At 36.5% G+C, this 23006-nt stretch overlaps 2 protein-coding genes across 4 annotated transcripts in view; both read left to right on the top strand.

Annotated features, from left to right (window-relative positions):
• Nucleotides 1–8: 8 nt before the first annotated feature.
• Nucleotides 9–8171, top strand: tmem154 (transmembrane protein 154). The gene is made up of 8 exons (XM_087808149.1): nucleotides 9–376; nucleotides 2703–2795; nucleotides 3555–3605; nucleotides 3666–3731; nucleotides 3927–4079; nucleotides 4251–4305; nucleotides 4619–4695; nucleotides 6803–8171. The coding sequence occupies exons 1-8, from the start codon at nucleotides 289–291 to the stop codon at nucleotides 6808–6810; spliced, it is 591 nt and encodes a 196-aa protein (XP_087664275.1). The 5' UTR covers nucleotides 9–288; the 3' UTR covers nucleotides 6811–8171.
• A 1865-nt stretch (nucleotides 8172–10036) lies between these two features.
• The window catches only part of fbxw7 (F-box and WD repeat domain containing 7), a 56337-nt gene continuing 43367 nt past the window's right edge, over nucleotides 10037–23006 (top strand). Inside the window, exons 1-3 of one of the 3 annotated variants that reach the window (XM_087807913.1) lie at nucleotides 10037–10469; nucleotides 15640–15710; nucleotides 18132–18208. Coding sequence is in view for 1 of the 3 variants with exons in the window: in XM_087807928.1 (XP_087664054.1) it covers nucleotides 22392–22544 (153 nt within the window). In the remaining 2 variants the exon portion in view is untranslated. Of the gene's footprint in view, nucleotides 10470–15634; nucleotides 15711–18131; nucleotides 18209–22390; nucleotides 22545–23006 lie in introns of those variants that run through there. The other 2 variants (XM_087807905.1, XM_087807928.1) reach the window with 2 other exon arrangements.

Below are 23006 nucleotides of genomic sequence, written 5' to 3'. Positions count from 1 at the left end.
GGGGGGGGGGCAGCACCAGCTGAGACACGCAAGACAGTTTTTCTCCTCACGTTCATCTGGGCTCCTGCAGGAATGTGAGCCGGACCTGTGGGTACAAGCACCGACGGTTGCATCACATCCGTCACTAGTGCGAGTCTAAGGGTGTGTGCGTGACTCTTTTTTTTTTTTTCTCTTTTTTTTGTGCACTTTTTCAGACTCTTCACGTGTTGAGTCACTTCAGGAAGTGCGATGCTGTGACGGACGCTGAAGGCACGCACACACAATGGCACGACGTCCCGGGCCACAGACATGAGGGCCCCCCGAGGAAAGACCAGTGGGCTGCTCCTGCTGCTGCTGCTGCCACTGCTGCTGCTGCTCACGACTCTCACTCCAACAGGTAGGTGTGTGGACAGGTAGACATGACCACACTTTTACTTTCCTTCTCACTTCCTCTTCTCTTATCTCTGCCTCGATATCGAGGCCCGTTTGAGTCCAAAGGTGTTTCATTAGAGGTATAGCCATGACTTTTATCTGTCCTTGGATGGCAAGAATATGTGTTAAAGACTTGTGACTGACGAGATATATTTTTTTTCTTCCATTTTTATACTATAACAAAAGAACCATTCAGTGCCATGACATAGTCAAGACAAGCTTCGGATCCATGAACCATCCAAGGGATTCAGGGAACATCTTGGGGCTTCCAGAAAAAAAAGGGCTTAAGTGGTTGGACGCCAGAAAAGACTCAAGATCAAGATTAGATTAGGAGAGAATTTTTTCCAGACAAGTATAAAAAGGAGCTCGAAGACCATGGGTATCTGTAAATAAGTAGTAATAAGCATTGACGGGTCACAAGGGAAGCTACTATTAGCTGAAGCTTTAAATCAGTAAATGCATAAATAGAAATATTCTTAGTAACACCGTAGAGAATGATGTTCATGTGACACACAAACGATTGAGGGATATTTACCTAAAGACAGCCTTCCGTGACGTCACGTTATAATGCAATGAAGGAGTTTGAATAATGGGCAGAATAATGAGTGTTCTTCTCTTTCCTCCTTTATAATCTCTGATTGAAGCAACAACATACAGCTGTCCTCAAACAAGATGTTTTTTTAAGTTGAAAGTGGTTTGATTACAGTTGAAAATTGTTTGATTTTACTTTAATATTGTATGATTTTACTTTAATATTGTATGATTATAGTTTAAAAATTGTTTGATTATAGTTGAAAAGTGTTTGATTTTAGTTTAATATTGTTTGATTATAGTTGAAAATGGTTTGATTATAGTTAAAAAATGGTTTGATTATAGTTGAAAATTGTTTGATTAAAGTTGAAAAATGGTTTGATTAAAGTTGAAAAATGGTTTGATTAAAGTTGATAATTGTTTGATTAAAGTTGAAAAATTGTTTGATTATAGTTGAAAATGGTTTTATTATAGTTAAAAATTGTTTGATTATAGTTGAAAATGGTTTGATTTCAGTTGAAAAATGGTTTGATTATAGTTGAAAAATGGTTTGATTATAGTTGAAAATTGTTTGATTAAAGTTGAAAAATTGTTTGATTAAAGTTGAAAAATGGTTTGATTATAGTTGAAAAATGGTTTGATTATAGTTGAAAATTGTTTGATTAAAGTTGAAAAATTGTTTGATTAAAGTTGAAAATGGTTTGATTTCAGTTGAAAAATGGTTTGATTTCAGTTGAAAAATGGTTTGATTAAAGTTGAAAAATGGTTTGATTAAAGTTGATAATTGTTTGATTAAAGTTGAAAAATTGTTTGATTATAGTTGAAAATAGTTTGATTATAGTTGAAAATTGTTTGATTAAAGTTGAAAAATTGTTTGATTATAGTTGAAAATAGTTTGATTATAGTTAAAAAATGGTTTGATTATAGTTAAAAAATGGTTTGATTATAGTTGAAAATGGTTTGATTATAGTAAACTATTGTTTTATTATAGTTAAAAATTGTGTTATTATGGTTGAAAATTGTTTGATTACAGTGAAATATTGTTTGCTTAGAAAATATACTTAAAACAGATTACAAAAGGAAAATGTGTGATTGAAATCAATTTGAAACAGAATATTGTTGGTTTGAGGTCAGAACAGCATCTAAGAGCAAAACAGTCTCAAGATTGGCTCACAGGCCGCATTCTTACTAACTGTCAAACCTACTGAGAACACGACGTCATCACTCACAGCACGAGGAGGAGTTGACTCCACATGCACAGAACTGAGTGTCGTGGTTTCTGAGATCTGCAGCAGCGAACACTGCTCCACTGTGTTGCTACGATCAGTGCCGAGAGCTTTCTCAGCAGCGACCCAGACGAGCCTGTCAAAGTGGGTCGAGACCGAGACAAGCCCAAACCTTGGACGGGTTGAGAACGAGGACAACGCAAGCTGAGACAAGCGTCTGTAAAACCTGAGCAGCTCTAGAATGAAACCATTAGCATTCTTGAGGATTTTAAAGTGGAAAATAAAAGTTTTTTTATTATATTTTGTGATGTTTCATAAATATATTACATTTCCAGTCACATTTAATTCTCGAAACAACTGTTCTTGCTTATTTGACGACTAAGGTTTGATGGGTTCAACTTAAAATGTCTTTAGAAACATTTTAATGGCGTATCTTAAGGGTTTGTCTCAGCTTGTGCAACTACCGTCACAAACTATGATCTTTTCAAACTACAAATTTTTACGATTTTTTTTTTTTTTTTTTTGCACCTGCAGTATTTTGTCAATATGACGAAGCAGTTCCAGAAGTGGATGAAGCACCTGAAGAAGAGACGGAAACCAGTCGAGACGGCGATGGCGAGACCCTAGGTAACAAATATTCAATTGATAATATATATTATTGTGTGCGTCTATTAATTAAGTAAGAAAGTAATAGTTATTTGTAAAGATATTTCTAGACCAGGGTCACAAAGTGCTTTAACTATCAAAAATATAAATATATATACAAGTTTAAAATCTCTTAAATGCCAAGAAAACATTAGACAAACACAGGCGTCCCAGAAAATTAAGTACAAGCTTAGGAGCAACAGTCTGGAAGGATTTCTCTCTTCTGGTCCGGAAGTGTGTTCAGGAACCATCAGTAGATTCTGATCCACAGACCTCAGAGCCCAAGCTGGGGTGTAAGGCTGGATCAGATCAGTGATGTAAGGAGGAGTCTGACCATGAATAATTCTGAAAGTAAGAACCAGAATTTTAAAAAGGATCCTGAAAGAAACTGTCAGCCAGTGAAGAGTTTTAAGGATCGGGGAAATGTGAGTTCTTCTACTAGAGCGGCTCAGAATTCTGGCTGCAGAGTTTAGTGTTAACTGCAGGCGAGACAGATCCTTTCTTGTTTAGACACGAAAATAAGCTGTTACAATAGTCTAAACGAGAAGATACAAACATGGATTATAAACTCCAGATTGTGTTGTGACATCGAGTTTAGAGACTTTTCTCAGTTGAAGGAAACAGTTTGTGGTCAGTTAACCTTGTTATGTGGCTGAACATGTGGCTTCTGTTGCAGTCCTTCTGTGTGTTGTGTCATTTTCCTGTTTCCTCACCCTCACATGACAAATCCTTCTCTTTCAGAATCGACTTCCTCTATTCCTACAATCTTTTCAACAATACAGTCAAACACAGGTGTGATATCTTTTTAAAAGTTTCATCCGAACGATCTCTTGAAAAGATTCTATCGCCTAGAACTGACAGCGGACGAAAACAACCCCATCGAAGGTTCTGCCGGGAGCGAGGAACCTTATACTCCAGGTCACACATTCTTTTGAGCTTGTATTTGTGGTGAACTTTCATTTAGTACTGCATTAGCTACTTTGAAGATAGCATTGATTCCTTCTAAGGAAAAGTAAAGAGCATGAAGATTATTCCTGTGCTAGTTTTAAAATATCAATAAAAAAACAAAACAACAACTTCATCATTTTCGTCTCTGTGGATTCTTTCTTTCAGGAACAAGTGATCCAGATCTCGCAAGTGAGGATGGAGAAGGTCTGGACATCACGATCATTCTGATTCCTGTGGTCCTGGTCTTCCTGATCATCGCCATGATCGCGGTCGGAATCTACATCAGCCGAAGGTGGAATAGTAAAGCCTTGAATAAAGGTACATCTCAATACAGTTATTAAGGTCTTACATTCCCAGCATGCTTTGCAACGCGATAGATATTGACCTTTATACGTTACTTGTGACTTTAACCTAATTTTGAATGATCCAATTTATGACCGTGAAAAAATAAATTGAGGATCGTGAGTAAATCCTGACTTTCTTCTGTAGATTCCACATTCGAGGACACTAACATGGATGCATCCAGCACCGAGAAGGTTCCAATGTACGTACTGATCACTTTATTTTTGGCTTTTCCTGCGATGAATAGAAAACAAATGTACTTTCTTCGCTTTCACTTTTTAATAACGGAACAGACTTAAAACCCGCAGCTTTTTTTTCAGAACATTACACATGCATTTGTTGCTAGGCAACTGAAGTTTTAAAAAAAATCCTTCTCAAAGCTCCTTATATCTACATTGACCATCAGCCGTCCTCAGCTGAAATTCTGTGAAAGTTTAAAATCGCAAGATCTTTCGCATAAGTGAACAAATGTCTCTATATTGTGTAAGAAATATACTTTTTTTTTCTTCTTCCAGGCCGATGTTTGAGGAGGACGTTCCTTCTGTCTTGGAGCTAGAAATGGAAGAGTTGGATCAGTGGATAAACAGAGACAGTATGTTTTTTTTTTTGTTTTTTTTTATTGCATTGGGGCTGATTTTTCAGCTGTTAATTAGATCAAATACATGCATGTTTTTCTGCCAGAAAGTAAAACACAGACCATTTTAAAATGGAAAAAAACAAACATTTTTTTTACTCATATTGACAACTGTGATGCTCTGATGGAGCTTCATGTCCTTATTTTCTGATATTTTCCACTGAAAATGAAGCTTCATGAAGCTTCATCAACGTATCACTAGTCATAGATACTACCTCTATATATTTTTTTCAGTGTGTGATAGAAACATCTCAGAGAGAGAGAGAGGGATGAAAGAAACGAAAAGAAAAGACAGGACAAAATAACGAAAAGTATCAAAACAAAAATAGGAATTAGAGAAAACTAGTGATGGTCTGACGAAGCTTCATGAAGCAGTGACATTATTGTCAGAGTCCACTAGATGGCGGTCTCTGCACTATTTTCCTTTGTTTTGAACAACTGTTCTAATGAAACATCATTTTTAAACTGATGGCGCCACCTACTGACCTCTGAACAACATGACAATGGTTCATAAATCTTCATCACTGTTGATAACTGCATGGACGTTTTTTAATATCCCTCCAAATTTGTGTCGGTCAAAATGTCACGAAACAGTCGCCTCACATTTCTTTTTTCATTTGCTATAAAAGTTAATGGCGTTTATCCGCCGTGTGTAACTACTTGAGGGGAAACTGTGGCCTAAACCAAGAGGACATTTAGATAATTATCTCAGATAATTTTAAACAGACTGGACATTTCCGTACGTTCATGTTCTCACAGTTTCTTAAATTCATAGGTGATCAAATCTTGATCAATGGCTCACTGTGAACCCTCTTAAATAAGGGTCACACAAAGAAGTAACGACATCTTTCAACACATTTCCAGGTCTGATCAAAGATGATGAAGCCACAATAACTCTGGTCGTTTGAATTGTTCCACACAGAAGTAGAGAAATATCTCAAAAGATAAAATGAAAAAAGAAAGAACAATAAATCATGTTGTTTTTTTTAAAGCGAACTGATCCATTATAAATAATTTTTCTTTCATTTTGAAACGTTTGCACTAAAGTTGCAGCGACTTGTTAAATTGCGATTATAGAAATAAAAGAGATGTAATAGCGATTGATCACCAGCAGATGTCACTGATTAATCGAGAACAATTGATAAAGTGCTTCTTGAGTCTTTTAAAACGTTTAGCAAAAGGAGTCATGTATATTGTATATCAATTATAATAATAAACCACAAAAGATTGTGAATTAAAAGTTTAACCGACGAGTCTTTCCGTTGTATTTTATGTATTTGTTTAGATCTTCAAACTGTTTGAATAGATAAATGGCCCTGGAGGTCTAATATCTTGTTATGACAATACTGAAGTTTCTAAGCTTGACACCAACCGTCACATTTTGAATGTCAACGACACTACAATGAATTCAGGTTTTGGGTTTAGTGGCTTTTTCCGTTTCAAAAGTAAATAAACTTGTCCTCACGTTTCAAGACCACTGGCTAAGTCTGTTGGAATTTAGAAAACAGATGATTATTTAGATAGAATTTGAAATTCTATAGTGACTTTAAACATTTTCAAATTTGAAGTACAATAACGTCATTTTAATCAAATTACTTTTTTAAATGTAACCAATCCTAAAAGAATTTTTTTTTTTTTTTAATCAAACAGTTCAATAAGAAAATGATTAAAACTTTAAAAATTGAAATGTTGTATGTATTCTTTAGACTTTAGACTTTCTTTTATTGTCATTGCACAGAAAACACAGCAGTGAAACTGGCAACAAAATTTCGTTGCTTGGCAACCGTTAAAAAACACAGCAGAGAGATGTATATATAAAGTATAAATATTAATATTAATAAGTTAAAAATAGTGCAATATAGTATAAACAGAATAAATAAATAACATTGCATATAAGAATTAATGTATATAACGTATAAATACTTTCTGATGACACTCATGTAATTCCAGGAAACTGAAGTATTTTTCTCTTATCTCTTTTTTTCCACCACATGCTCAGTGGAGATGAAGGGAAACCGCTGAAGTTACCAAAGTACTCACTTATGTTTGTCTCGTCTCTCTTCAGATTCATGACAAGCTTCATCACGTCAAACATTGCTGCCGCCGACCGAGACTCACACATGGGTGGGAAAAAAACTCCCTTCTGAAAGATTTACAGGAAAATAAATGGTGAATCAAAACATCCGGAAGCTAGTTTTGATTGACAGTAGTTCAGCTGAAAGATTGTGCCCATTGAAAAATCATTTATGTTTAAAAAATGATATTCGAATGAAATAAATGCCATTTTCTGGAGGGGTAACATTCACCCTGATTTGAAAATGAAATGATATCATATATCATGAGGAACATTGGAAATATTAAAAGTAATATATCAGGATTATAAAAAAAATTATATATAAAATGAACACAAATACAGGCTGAACTGGTTGAACACAAATGCTTTTTCAATTAAAAATGTTTTTATAATGATTGAAAAGATGATGTTACTAAAAATATATGTTCATTGTCATAATATGATGTAGAAAATGATGCAATAATTAACTTTCCACTGATCAGTTTATTAAAAAGAGGCCTTCTTGTTCATTTATATTGTTTTAAAATGAATGTAAACAGTTAGACTTGTCTACTAATATTGACGTTAAGCCTCCAAAAAAATGACAAGTCAAGAATGTGTCGGCAAACAGTATTTGTTTCGTGTTCTGTCAATACATCAAGGTTTATGTGGCAGTTTTTCAGGGAAAAGTGCATATTCTGACTATTGTTTGATATATTTCTGCTTCCAGTATTTTGCTAAAGTTTAATTTAGTCTCAAGGTTTACATGAGAATATTTATGAGCATTTACCATCACCACTAATATAAATGTCAAGTTTACTCCACGTATTTGTGGTCATGTAAACAACAGCGCTCTAACCCTGCTCTTATTGTGGCAGGTTCATCCAGTTCCCATTTTAAAAAAGATCTCTGGTTTGCATCAAAGTTGTGATTTTCTCATCAATAAACTGCAGTATTTGTTTTTTCCTTGTCAGTGTAATGTGAGAAGGATGAATCTGATAAGATTTTCTCCTTCTTTCTGTAGAATCGTGTGACTGCTAATGTGAAATTAGGAACGCCATGAACTAAGACAACTTGTGCCTGCACGCAGCAGCTCTGTGACGCACACATAGAGTTGATATTCATAAAGGGCTCAGAGTATGAAATCATAGATAAATCATCAGCAGCTATCTGATGGTTTAACAGCAATGCTCAGGGCTGATTAATTCGGTTTTTTAATTGTTTAAATAAATAAAAAGAAATCCTCAGTTTTTTTGCTCTATTTTTGTCTGTAAATATAAGATTAAAAGACAAGAAAAATATTTTTGGTTGAAACATGGTTTGTAAATACAACGTTTTCTAATTGTTGTGCTCATGTGAAAATTAAAGCAAGTTTTGAGAAGAAAAAGGTGTTTGAACTTTCTTTGAACGTTAAACTTGTATTAGTTCTTGTTGTTGTTAACTGGCAGGATTGTAACTACAGAATAGTGTCAGTGCCATCATAAGATACACGGGAAATGAAAGGAAACAATACACATAAATAAAAAAGAGGAATCGTTTATATCCTTCTAACATATTTCTTGTTTTATTTCCAACAATGATCTACAGATAACTAATAACCTATCCTGTGTTGTTCTCAGTATTATCTTGATCTTTAAAGTATATACTTTTTTGAGTATTGTTTTGATTGTTTAAGCGCTTTGTGACCCTGGTCTCGAAAAGCGCTATATAAATAAATATTACTTACTTACTTACTTACGGTTAAGGTACTTATGGTCGTTATTAGAAAAAAATTAAAATAAATGGGGGAATACATAAACAATGTAATTATGTAAGTAGAAATTAAGTTTAGATTAAATATATATGACTTTTATTTTCATAAACTTTTACCATTTATTTATTCTAATCCGCATTAATGTTTTATAACATTTTAGATAATATTCCATAATAGATATAAATAAATGAATAATGTTTCATGGATGTTTTACATTTTTTACCTTTGAATAAAAGTGACTATTTTAGAAACTTTATGAGGAAGGTTTGCTTTTAGTTCACTCTGACACCGTTTTGATATCAAGGGGTTGCCAAAAGGTTTCTTTAAATACTTCTTGACCACTTGCCAGTCTTATTCCCTGCATCACACGTATTGGGCGATATCTCGGGGGTTGCAGACTCTTGCTGGGGGATTTAGATAGACGGCATATAAAATGACTCTGAGCCAAAACTAAAGAGGTTGTCTCTGCAGGAGCAGCTCAAGCAGCAGCGGCGGCGGCGGCGGCGGCGGCGGCACGCTAATCCTGGATGCTTTCCTTTGTGCCCATGGATGAAAGAATTATGTCTAGGTTTCATCGCAGTGGGATCCAATGATCATGAGTACATTAGGACTCATGCTTTTCTCTGTTTTGTTTTTCTCTCATTCAAATTGCTCAGACGTCAATAACAATACAATATTATTAAAACATTATTTTCGCGTAGGAATAAAACAAGAAGCTTGGCATTGGAGACTTGGAGTAGAGCTGCTCATTCCCATCTTTCCCTTCTCTGTTTGAGTGTAGATAGATAGAGTAAAAGTACATGTTATTTTGGAATATTATCATAATTATTATGAATTTAATTTTTTTTAAAGAAATAGAAACAAGTGAATTGAGTTTAAAATATATTTAACTTAGCGTTGGATCACAACGAACTAGGTACTCCAAAAACCCTGGATCTTTATATTTTAAAACAACACAGAAAGTTAGAATGGTTCTGTAAGGATTTCTCTCCTCTGGTCCTGAACCGTGTGCGTGGAACCATAAGTAGATTCTGATCCACAGACCTCAGAGCCCGAGCTGGGGTGTAAGGCTGGATCATACTTTATTGAATATTGTTTTGATTGTTTAAGCTGTTTGTGACCCTGGTCTGGAAAAGCGCTATATAAATAACAATTACTTACTTACTTACTTATAGTTAGTATTAAGCTTTTGTTTTTGTTAATTTATTTGGGACTTCTCTTTAAAAGTGAAGTGTCTACTACATATAAATGAATACTTGACGAAATATGTTCAATATAATGTTTGTTTATTTATCCGTAAAGTAATGTAACAATTAAAATGTGTATATTAACCGAGAAAGGTATAAAACCAGAATAATCTATGGGTATCAAACAACTTTATTGTATCACAACAAAACCCGTTTCTTTAAACGTGTGATGACGTCACACGCTAAGCGCCCGCTCACTCACCAAATGATGGCATCATCATTGCGCGCCAGCCATTTGTCAAGAGAGAGACGAGCAAACCTGGCGGCGGTGAAAAAAAAGGCTTTTGGACTATCAGTCACCACACACTGTCTCGCTTCGATGGTCCCGTTAAACACGATTGGGTTTTGACCAACAAGACAGACGTAAAACCCCGCAGCAGCTCGCCTCCTGAACTCAGCGGCTAGTAAAGAAGCTAACTTGCTACATCAAGTTGCAGATGCTAGTTAGCTCCAGCGGCTAATGTGCTAGCCGCTGTCTGTGAGCCGCAAACACCGACCGCTGCTGCTGCTGCCGCCGCCGGTGGTGGGAAAAACTGCGAGCAAAGACGGTCAACCGTAGCATACATTTGCCCTTAACTACTACCACCAACGTCGCCGATTTTGGATACCGTTTTTTTTTTTTAAAAAAGGACATGCGACGGATAAACCGGCTGTTTTGTTAGCCTCCACCATCCAGAAGGTAAGGCAGCGACGGGAACATTATCGCCGGCAAATGTTGCCGCTTCGGGAAGACACTTTGAAACGGGCCTAGCATTAGCATGCTAAGGCGATAGCATGATGTGTTAGCATTGGCAGATGCTACCAAACTCTTGTTGGCGAGTAAAAGTGTCAACTTCTGAGATTGTGTGTTTGTTTAGCTTCACTAGAGTCGGTTGCGTTTAGTCCGTTGCCAAGTGAATGGATAAACAAATCGCAGAGGCAGTTACAACGCGTTCACAATTAAAAAGCAGAAGTTTGTTTTTTTTGGGTTTGTTTCTCCTAAAGTGTACTTCAAATATACACTGTGGTGTAGAAACTGTTGTAGGTACTGGTGAAACATTTGTAGCTGCTGCACTAGCTGTGCCAGGAGAGACAAAAAAAGTTTCGAAAGAATGAAGAGTTGAGTCTCTTAACTTGGATCCTCACTATTAAACTTAGCACAGACTGATGGGTGAGTCAAATCTTTTTTTTCTTTTACTCTGGCTGAATTGAAATCCTTGAACTTTTATGTATTTGTCATCCCTATGAGTTTACATGTCAGTGTTTGGCTGACAATAGTCTTGTGTAAGTACAGCATAACATGTTCTTACTATTAGTAAATATGTCAAATTTGAAACATACATTGATCAGGGTCAATAGGCGCTTAAACAACAATACACAAGCAGTTAAAATGACAAATTTAAAAGGTCAAGACAACACAAAACCATTATTACCACACAGGTGTTGTTGAGTCTATTCTAGTGATAGAAGTATAATTTTTCCTGTGATATGAAGAAAGTTATGGCTTATTAAAACTAGTGAAAATCCACCAATCTCTGATCAACCTCCTTAATAAGTCGATAGCCTTCAATATTTTCGGTATGTCAACTTAGAAATCTCATAACTTTCAGTAAAAAAGGCTGGTTCGACTCGACTTTAGATTACAAGCGACCAGGGAATCGGTGGGTCCATAAAAACAAGGTGCAAAACGATCAGTTTAAAATATATTTGGAAGATAATTGTGTAACATGTATTATTATTTTTGTGAGAGTTTTTTTGAGTGATATCTTGGAAATGGCAGATGTGTGGGGCATGTACTTGATCAATCTAAAAAAAATGTGGTATTCTTGATAAACTAAGGCATGTTTTAAACTTAATCATTATTGTTGTATAGTGGTGACAAAAACAAGAGAATACAGCGTTCCAGCCACTATTCAGATTGTAAACAACAGTAAAACATGCCGATTGACCACTATCCATTTCGAGGAAGAGGCAAATACGCACATACCTACTATAAGGTCCGAGGGTTGACACCCACTGACATGAGCTCATGAACAATACATGTCCCGGTGAACCTATATGAAACCATGAAACTAGAATGAGGTTATGAGGCATATGAAAATGCACACCTTGCTTCAAGGAATGCGTTTCTTTATCATCATAGCAGTCTCTTGAATTTTCAGAGAATATGTTCATAAACTTTTACCTAAATTCTTTGAATACCAGTCACAGGCTCTAGAACAGATAGTTTTGCGGAGGAAAAAATAATAGGTTGGTGATTTAACATCTGATTAAAAGCACTTAGAAATAGTACACATTGCACAAACTTGCTAGTACAAAGAACATTTTCTTCTGTTGAAGAAAGTGTTTTATATCAAAGAGTGTATAATCAAAGTCTTTGTGTGTTATTTTGAAACTAGGCTAAATTTAATATGGATAATATAAAAAAAATTCTCCCAGCTGTATTTTGATTTTGCGGCAGTTATTCTTAACAGTGAGTCCACACAAGAAAAAACAAACTGACTGTTCTTCCAGGGAACAACATTTTCATAAATGGAGTCATTAGATCACTGAGATAACATGATTTGTCTTAATAGCTTAACCTGACAAAATACAAATCCTCTCCGTTCGTGTGCCTTGAGGACAACAAACTTGTCCCGGTCACTGGATTTTAACCATGTTCTAAAATAATCTCAAAAGTGCTTATTTGTCCTGTGCAGGTTGCTCCAGGCTGGGTTAAGTAATCGCAAACGAAGAAAGTTTTGAAATATGAGATTCCAGTGTTGTTTACGAAACTGGCAATAAAAGTTTTGTGATTAGGAACTTTTGGCCTGAAAAAAATCCCATAAATTAACCAGTACCACGATTCTAAATACTGTATTTACTGTATTTAGGTCTAGGTCTGAGCTGGAGGGATACACATTGATCTTCGCACATAAAAGATGCAAAATGCCTGGGCTTCTAGAAAAGCCTGCCGTCAGTTTTGTGTGTGGGCAGAGGCTCTTAGGGAGAAAGTGAGATCAAGGAAAGAGGAAATTAAAGGGCTTTTCTTTGGGGAGCTTTAAGTCTTCTTGAGGTGGCCTGTGGAAATGTGTGCACTCCGACAAAGTTGTGCAACAACATGAGGTTTGAAAACGTGAGACTATTGAATACAAAACAATTCTATCGTCTACTTTTCCAACTTTCTTTTTACCCAATGCATTTGACTTTAATATTACATCAATATCTCCCCCCTGAACATCAACCAGACACTGTTGAGAAAAAGCCTGGAACTGGTGTGAATTGCGGTTAAGGACGTCCTCAGCTTTGCATCTTTGAGGCACAAGGAGCATGTAAATAATTCAGTGTTGTGCCACGTTGCTTGGGGTTAGTTAATGAACACTGTACTGTATCTCACAAATGTAGTGCTTCCATGTATGTTTCTGTCGAACGATCACTTCCTTGTGTATTGAAAAAATACAATATTTGCAACTTATTTTCTGTTTCTTTATTAAGACCCCATTTTGCCATAAATTAACACTGACTGGTAAATATTTAATATTTCCTTCCCCTTGCCTGTTAAAGTTACACCCCGGATGCAGAGATGTGCAAATAGCCATAGAACCCTTTACCTCCAGTGAAATGTTACGTGTAGTAAAAAAAACTGTTTTTTTTAAGGCTTGGCTTAACTAAACTAGTTTTTCTCTTGTTCAGATTGTTGTTCTTATTCTTGATTTTCTGATTTGTAAAATTTTAAAATATGTGGATCTTTTAAGATAAAAAAATATATACGTTTCTCTTATTTTAAAATATTTTATCCTTAATATAAACTGTTAAATGATGGACCTACATCATATATTTATTTGTTTTAAACTGTGTTGAAATAATCTTATCTCATCGTTTATATTAGAATCTGACACGTATTTTGAAAAATGTCTATCCTTGAGTTACTCTGTTAAGAGCCCCATTATTTCTTTAGTCATCCATTATTTATTTATTTTATAAGCAAGTGGTTCCCAATAGTTTGTATGAGAGTTTCTGGATGTCATTGTTAAGATAATTCAATTGAGAAATCTACATGAGCAGTGGTTTGCTACTGCTTTTTTTTAAACCTCAAGAGAACCTCTCTGTAGGCTCAAGAAAAATATAGATTTTTAAATTGGCATGATGGAAATACCTTTATCAGTGTATGCTTCTCCCAGCAGTGATCCTGTTGGCATGGAAACCTTCCTTTTAGCCTGGTGGCTTCTCAGTCTCTGATAAAAATAAATAAAGATGCTCCTACCCTTAGTTTGATGTCTTTTTAAGAGCACAGTCAATTATGTATTGCATGTCTAAGTCAAGTATCTCAATATCACTTTGTTGATTTAAGTAAGTATTAGTTACATTTGTAAAGTGCCTTTCTGTAACAAAAAGATAATACAATCTGCAATAATGATCATTTGCTCCAGCATACAATCCACTTTCCTTGTTGGATTCATGATGTTGGCTCATTAAATCCTCTAAAAAAGAATCCTCCTTTTTTCACAAAATAGTTGTTGCTCATTTATTTATCTCTGTTAATTGAAATGTTGCAGAAACGTGACAAAAAAGCAGTGTTGAGTTTATGTAGATGAATTCTCTGACCCACATTACGCCTCTGGTTGAATTATTTACTGACAAGATTAAGGTAGACTTGTTTTTTTTCTTTTTCTTGCTCAACTTAGCTAACTATGCTTTCTCAAATGAAATCGTTTTTTGGTTAAAACCCAATCACAAAACAGGCCAAAATCCTATTAGCAGTCTAAGGTAAATCAAAATTGATGTGTAGCTAACGGGTAATAAGAGTTTGATTTTGATATTGTCTTTTCATTCTTTGAGGCTCAATTCAACTTGTATTGTCGACATCCATAATCTTTGTCCCTTATCTTATCCTAAACACTGGCATCTTTGTAGGTCACCATATCAACTTAAATGTTACAGTTTGAAACATGGAGACGTGTACTTTTTTCTTTTCTTGATCGCGTACCATTACACAAGCGTTTCAAGTTTATTGACTACTATTCGTCTTTTAAATAAGTGATCACTAGTGATGGTCTGATGAAGCTTCATGAAGCAGTGTCATTATTTTCCGAGTCCACTAGATGGCGGTCTGTGCACTATTTTCCTTTTGTTTTGAACAACTGTTCTAATGAAACATCATTTTTAAACTGATGGCGCCACCTACTGACCTCTAAAAAACCTGACACTGCTCCGTGGAGCTTCATCAGCTCACCACTACTGATCACACTTCTTCCTTTATCAATGCTATCGTAATGTTTTTTACTTCTATAAATATTATGATTTTACAGTTGCCCGGCTTCTATTTCTTGCTTCCCTTTTTATTTCTGTCTTTCCTCTCATTAAATTCATGTATATATTCTCCCATTCAATTCTTATATGACCTTGATGGCACATTGATGTCTTTTTAACTCACAGAAGAGTTGTACAATGTGTCACCAGGATGGTTGTCGTGTTCATTTATCGTCATCGTTGCTTAGCACCAATAATATACATGCATTGTGCAGGATCCCTCGGTTCTTACCTGGAGGCGACTCACATGGTGGACAGACAGCTGTCAGCTGGCTAGAGTGCCTTTAAGACTATTACTGAGGATAATCCACAAAGGACAACTCTTGGTGAACAGAGGAAGAGTAGATGTCTATTCACTTTCTTAGATTTTCTATCCAATTATGTTTCTTCTAACTTGCGTAGTGCGCTTGTCTGGAGCAGGCGTCACACACGCTGCCCATATCACTCCTCTTTTGGAATGATATTTATGGATAAAATTAGGAATCCTGCGATTTTAAACTACACATTTAAGTATGTGACATAAAAGTGTAAATTTCTAGACTTGTTTTTTTCTCACTTTGACCCCTTTTTTTGCAGCGTAGCATCTTCTTTGACATCACCTTTGCTTGTTTGGAACTGTGGATAACAAGCAAGAAGCCCCCTTACTAAACAGGTAAGTCTGCTGCCTTGTTTTCTCATTGGACAACTGCATCTACTGTACCTTGTAGCCTTGTTTGTTTGTAATTTTTAGTGTTTTATTTCGTTATTTTTGTGACTTTTATGGGGACTTAAAAAAAAGTTAAGGTTGCTCTACTTCGCTGATCACAAACTCAACCTCACAAGTTGCAAAAAAACATCTTTAAACACTCTTAGTTGTGGGACGATCAAAGTGGTTTACTGATATGTAATTAAATATTTATAACAACTTGTGGTAATGGAGCTTCATTAGAGTTCTATAAAGAATTGAAACTAACGTTTTTTGAAGAGGTAAGTAAGTAAGTTATATTTATTTATATAGTGCTTTTCGAGACCAGGGTCACAAAGCGCTTAAACAATCAAAACAATACTCAAAAAAGTACATACTTTAAAGATCAAGATAATACTGAGAGCAACACAGGAGTTCGAGAAATTCAAGGAAAAGCCTGAACAAATAGAAATGTCTTAAGATGTTTCTTAAAGGAGTCGGTAGACTCCATCAAGCGCAAAGAGAGAGGAAGATCGTTCCAAAGCTTAGGAGCAACAGCCTGAAAAGATTTCTCTCCTCTGGTCCTGAGCCGTGTGCGTGGAACCATAAGTAGATTCTGATCGACAGACCTCAGAGCCCGAGCTGGGGTGTAAGGCTGGATCAGATCAGTGATGTTTGGAGGAGCCTGACCATGAATAGATCTGAAAGTAAGAACCAGAATTTTAAAGTTGATCCTGAAAGAAACTGGAAGCCAGTGAAGAGTTCTAAGGACCGGAGAAATGTGAGTTCTTCTACTAGAGCGGGTTAGAATTCTCGCTGCAGACGAGACAACTCCTTCTTGTTAAGACATGAAAACAAACTGTAACAATAGTCCAGACGAGAAGAAACAAACGCATGGATAAAAAGCTCCAGATCATGTTCCGACAACAGTTTCCTAAGTTTAGGATTTTTCTCAGTTGAAGGAAACAGTTTCTGAAGGTGAGGTGTATCCTTGAATTGACTCGCTTAAAAACATCCAAATACCTCCAAACCGTTCGTATGTGATGTCCATCTTGCATGAGGAATTGTTTTTTATAAAAGATTAAGTTGGCTTGTTGTGAAAGTTATCAGTCTCTCTGCTGCTTCCTTAAGTCTTTCCTCATTCAAACACATGATTTACGATGATGGCCTGGCAGCTTCCGCTAATAGAAGCTTAAAATATGGAACCATTACTCTTATCGAGGCTTCAGTACAAGAGGGACGTTGATCTCGATCTCCGTAAAAAAAACAACAACATCCAGAGTGCTATTCGTAACATTAAAATGGACATAAATATTAACAATACTTTTAATATAAACAAGAACATCAGACGACTGCTCTCCATGCTCAGCCATATTAAAAAAAAATGACAAGGATAAAAAATAAAAATTAAATTGAATTGACCGACACTTGGGGGTTTATTGCCCCCATAACAGGACTGCAACCAAACTTGGCGTGAAAAGAACACAAATATGATGGGATCCCCTTGAAACTGCTCACAGCTGCAGATTGCATCATGTGTGTAGCAGCTAGTTTTGTGGCGTAAGGGCTCCTGAAGTTGAAGCTAAAGCTGACGTAAAGGTGGGGTCACTGAGGAATTTAGGCTGGATTCCTCCTGTGATTTATGTAGTGTCAATATTATGGGAAGGCCTTAACAGTTATTCAGACGCCGTATTGAGTATCTTTCTTAAAGAGAGGGATATCTAACACTTGTAAAGTAGTTTTAAGCTATCATTATATGTAATGATTTTGCTTCTAGTGCCTTTTTTTGTAACCTGTAGGACCTTGAAAAAGTGATTATTTTGTAGGGGTGTGCATTTGTAACAATCTGCCGATACTATATGGTTTAATGTGATATATTAAGATACTAAAATGATTTATTTGTAGTATTGACTGAGTACTTGACTCTGGTGTTACAGAATTTACAGCTAATTGTGTTCATTTGTTTCTAAAATGAAATGTGTCCAAACATCGGCTTACAAAGCTGCTAGAGTCAACTGTATCCTCTCGTCCTCGGTCATCTCCTACTCTCAACTTTTTCATGGAATCGTTTAAGTTAACGACAAACACGACATGCTAATTTAAAACCTATACATTTTTAATTTGTGCTGATCAAAGGGAAGACTATTTGATTGTTTCAAATTGAAAACCAATATATGTATATTCATACATAATGTAACATTTTAATTCCATTCTCAAGTCCAAACACTTTTTCTTCTTCCATACCATCTTTGTTGAGCTGCAACTGAAAATTCCTGGTCCACTTGTCTCACTATCTCCACCCACCAGTTTTCTTTCCTCTGGTGTTGCAGAAGGCCCCTCAGCGTCTTAACCTCGGGGTGACCTCTGGGTTTGCTGTATTGACAAATCCCGCTTACTTTTTCTCCGCAGGAAGAATCGACCCCTAGCGTGGCATCTGGAGCGGTGGAGAGTGATTGCGGCCTGACAGGAGGCAAACAAGGAGGACTGTAAGTAAACGTCTCATCTGTGTAAACCTTCTGAAGAGTGAGAATGTTTCCTGTGTATTTCGCTTGGCTTATCAGAGTCTTTACACGCTGGGCTCATGGGATTTGTGTTTGGTTAGTGAGTCTAAAACGGCATGTAATATGCCCTCTTAGGCTTCAGATCTGAGCAGGGTTTCTTTTTTTTTTTTTACATTCTGGACTGTTTTTTTTGTGGTGTTTGCCTCTATTCAGCTTAACATTTAAGATGAATCGTTTCATTCTTTGAGATTACGGTCTGTCTATTTAGAGTCTAACGTACTAAACCAGAGTTCAATAGAGTTGAGTAGAGGTGTGTAACGACCAGAATGTGGAGATACTTAACGTACAACTATAAAACTAACATTTTAAAATAAAATAAGTCGGTGCAGAAAAATGGTCAAACCCACAATAACTTTTTTTTAAATTAAATGAAAGCATGTTTTTCTTCAAATTGCAATTGTTATAAAGCTTATGTGTTCTCTGTGTTATTTGTTATTCAAGTGATTAACTTTGAGTTAGTGTTTCACGATTCATTTTATCGATCGATTGGTACAGCCATACTTTTTTTTTTTGACTCTGGCGTTGTAGACTTCACAGATCACATGACTCTTGAGGAAGTCTGAACTAGTTTAATTAGTTTTGAAACCTAAATATGGCCAAACATCAGCTCTAAAAATGTCCTGGAGTCCACTGTATCCTCTAATCCACGGTCATCCTGACATTCCCCTGCCATTTCATTGTTTCTTCAGCTACAGAGGACGTGATGACTGCTGCCACCTAGCGGACAGAAGTTCAATGCAACATAAAAATGAAAGGCTGACGTACAAATCTGTATGTTTATTGTAAAAAAAAAAGTGAATGGATTGATGGGGATATAAATCATAGCTGGGTCGGTCTACATTCCACATAATAGGCTCTAAATTAGTGGCTGTTTCTCAAAGTGATCAATTGTGTTTTTACAAACAATAATACCAGGAACGTTCAAAGTTCCACAGGAGATAAATTACTCTGATCCTTATTAAAAACAATTGGAGCAGTTTCTAGGTCATGGGAAACTGTGGAAACTGGCTCCTATTTTTGGAGATACAGAGAAATATTTATGCTAGGCAATCACAAAACTCTGCATACATCACAATCTTTTTTCGTGGTCAAGTCCTCCTAAAAATAAAAAAAAATATTCAAACTTACAAAAGACCTTCGGCACTGACGGCTACAAACATTTCCCACATTTTAGTTCTCAAACCGGAAAGGGTCTGACACAGCAGGAGGATGGATGGCTGACTTACTCACTTACTTATTAAGGTTATATAAGTTGATGTTATTTTAATTTAAAACGAGCTGGTTGGCTAACAAGCTCACGATGACCAGATTGTAGCGAGTGCTGCAAGAAGAGCATCAGCACGACTTTCGATTTAGAGCGAAACTTTACCACTTCTGCTTGGAATTTAAATATTCACCCTCACTTGGTGGGTCGACACCAATTTTCAGTCAAAATCAAAAGGCAAATGAAGCTTATTACTAACTTTTAAAACGACATAACTCGCCATCAGTCATATTTTATTTCTATTTATGACAACTCATCCCTTGTTACATGTCAGATTCAATCCTAAAACGGGTAAAATTCTGCATTTAGTATGTATTTACTGATCATAACAACGGGAAATCACTCTTTTATAATTTAAATATTTTTTTGAATTATTAATCCTCAGCACGTGCCGTGAGTTAAAGGTAACGTGATACCAGACACCTTAATGCGTTGCTGCTACGCCGCCCAAGTGAGCAATTAAACCTGGACATTAAATTCCAATGTTTTCTTTCCGTTCGAGCTGAAGCTGTTATCAAGGGGGTTGGTAAAAGGAAATTGGATCCGATCTCATAATATCCCAAACATCTAGGTGGAAGGTGTTGCCTGTAAGACGGATGGAAATATTTTTTTGTTTATGTATAAAGCAACACCAGTGTAAAAACAAAGACCGGGCAAAGGTAGAACACGGCAGAAAATAGGGACCACCATGTTTTTGAAACCTTAAGGTTTTATACTTGTCCAGGGATCAGGTGTTGTGGAATTATGGGATGTGGAATGGGCGCAAAAGTTAACTGAATATTTTGGGCTTCCTTTTCTACTAAAGTGCGTAGCTGTCATTTCTTGAATGGGTCCTTTTGAAAAGCTAAAAGTGCATTCTAAGCAGACTTTGCAAGGGGTTGAGATTTGGCTTTCCTGTGTGTCACTCCATAATCATTCCCACACCTCTCACACAATCGTTCTCTGTAAATAATTCAGACGGTCTCTTCTTCTATACACCCGGGAAGAGCAGGGCCACAGTTGATGATGCAGGAGAGCAGAGAATAATAGGAGCTTTCGGCAAGAAAATGAGTTAAGCATTTTGTTGATGTAACATTATTATGTATACTTTTCCCCTTTTTTTTTAGTTAATCAATGTGTATTGTACAGAATTATTTTTATACAAAATTCAAAATGTCAAAGGCACCAATAATGACTTTAGAGGTTTGGCCACTAGAGTGCAGTCTTTGAAGAGGGAATATATACAAGTATGTTTCTCCTCTAGTTCTTTCATGACTAACCCAAATTAAAATCTCCCTAATTTTCTACTCACGCTCATGTCGACTAAGGGTTGGGATTATTTTAGCAATCTGTTCCTTTTTAGAGTTGTAGACAAAAATGTAAAAAGTAGCGACTAAAGCTCTGTGGTGTTGGTCTTGATCTTCCTCTAAAATGACGCACTCAAAAACATCCAAATACCTTTCTGGTGCTCTTCTATTGTATCTCTTATTTTTGTTAAATGCTCAATAGATAAGCCACTCAGTAGATGTGTCACAATTGAACCAATTTATTCATTTTGGATAAAAGTATAAATGGGAAGACAAGGTGGAATTCGAAATAATTAAATCTGCTAAACCAAGATTTGTGTCCAGTACCAAGTATAGCGTTTTATCGTTTTCTGAACCTAATCTATAGTGCTGCACTCTGGATTTATGGATCAATAGCAAGACAGTAAGCTGACACAGTGAAAAGCTATATTCATAAATAATGAACATCCTCCTCCCCTTTTCCTTTTGCAATCTATCTGGCGCTGTCAAATGAGTAAGACCTTTAGTTTTGAGGATCTTTTGCATTAAATCGGGCTTACTTTTACAGAACTTGAATGCTTTCTTATAAAAAAAGAGGTTTCTTTAACTATGGTGACCTCTAAAAGCTGTTCACTTATTTATGATTATTCATAAGGAATTGTCAACTTGAACGAGGTAAATAAAAATCAAATGTGTTGAAGTCACATCATCACCTGGAGAAAAGCAGTTTTGAGTTTTCCTGTGGATAGATGGAAAGACGTTTTATATTCGTTTGAATTCATAAATAACAGATACCATCCTCTATCATGGCTCCCTGCTTTGGCTGTATTCTCTATTTACAAGTGAGTTTTCCTGTTCAATTTATCCTCGGAGCACTCTCGGCATTATGGCCACAGCAAAGGACAATTACCATAGAAATGAGGTCTGCATGGTTATTGTCTCCCATATCAAACCTCCTTGAGCACATTCATCCTGCGGATCCTTCGTACAGTCAAACTGGCATCCATTTCCTCCTGCAATATTCTGCCCACTGCCTCCTCAATTAACGGAGGCAGTGAGGAGCTCCGATGTCATGCGAGGGAAGCATTTTATCGGCATTTGTTGGGAGCCCAGTCTGAGTGGTCTACTGTGAGGCGGCAGTGGTGTGTGTGTGTGTGTGTGTGTGTGTGTGGTCGTGGCAGCAGTATCGACTGGTTTAGCATCCTGAAAGCCGCCGGTGGAGGGAGTGGACACTCGTTTCCAGATTTAAAAAAAAAGATTTTGAAGGAATTTGTTTCTGGCTGGGGTGTGATTCGTAAAAAGGCCTCAGAAGGAAGCTCGACTTGACTCTAGACTGCAGCCGAGAATGGACTTGAATATGGATTCAGCGGCACAACGTTCTTACCTGGTAGCCACGGTGTTTCTCGGACATGTACAGTTGACGAACTACTTTTTCTGGAGGAGCGTGTTCGGATCAGCACCATGTGGATCGGATCGCAGAGGAAGCGTCGCATGTTGAAGCGGCTGAGGAAGGGCCAAAGAGTCGACCCGTCTTTCTATTTTAAAGACGTGCATCCTGTGAATAACACAAGAGCCACTAATGAGCAAGTCAATGTGCGGCTGTGGCTGTGGCTTCATCTTTTCTTTAATGAAGAGACTGGGCCGCACCGTCTGCTGCTCTGATCTGCTTTCCTGCAGCCACACTTCAGAGCAGCTGCAGCGTCTGTCCACTGGCTGCCCAACGCAACGAAAGGTAACGAAGTGGACGTTGGTTTACTGTATGTGTCAGAGGTGACATGATGTTCCTGGAGTTCTGTGGTGAATAGTCGTTTCCATTTCAATGCAGTGAGACCATGGATCCATTGCACATGCCTTAGTCCTTAACATTAGTATAACGTATATTTTTTACTTGCATAAGTAATACAATTTAAACTATCTTATAATTAGGCTGTACTTTATTACTCTTTAGAAATATTCGTGTTTTATGAAATGGCATATCATAATCACAAATACAAGAATGAATTCAAGGTAACCTAAAGGGAAGTTGCATATCAGGAAAATGATACTCTTCAATAAGAGAGCCGGAAGTTACGGCAAAACTACTAAAATATGCCTTTAAAAACATCAATATTTGTCGTGACTCAATATGTCTCCATACTTAATACAGTAATAAGAATATATACCGAAAACAATACAGCTCAGCATGTACGGTTCA

This window comes from Callionymus lyra, chromosome 1 (genome assembly GCF_982586985.1).
Source record: "Callionymus lyra chromosome 1, fCalLyr1.hap1.1, whole genome shotgun sequence".
In the NCBI taxonomy this organism is placed as follows: domain Eukaryota; kingdom Metazoa; phylum Chordata; class Actinopteri; order Syngnathiformes; family Callionymidae; genus Callionymus; species Callionymus lyra.
Note: the sequence above shows the minus strand (reverse complement) of the source record. Positions and strands in the feature narration are given on the sequence as shown.

Excerpts from the sequence above, each read along its gene's own strand:
- tmem154 (XM_087808149.1), top strand. The coding sequence starts at position 289 with ATGAGGGCCCCCCGAGGAAAGACCAGTGGGCTGCTCCTGCTGCTGCTG. Across the intron at positions 3,606-3,665 it reads AACAATACAGTCAAACACAG|AACTGACAGCGGACGAAAAC; the intron begins GTGTGATATCTT and ends TCTATCGCCTAG. Across the intron at positions 3,732-3,926 it reads CGAGGAACCTTATACTCCAG|GAACAAGTGATCCAGATCTC; the intron begins GTCACACATTCT and ends TCTTTCTTTCAG.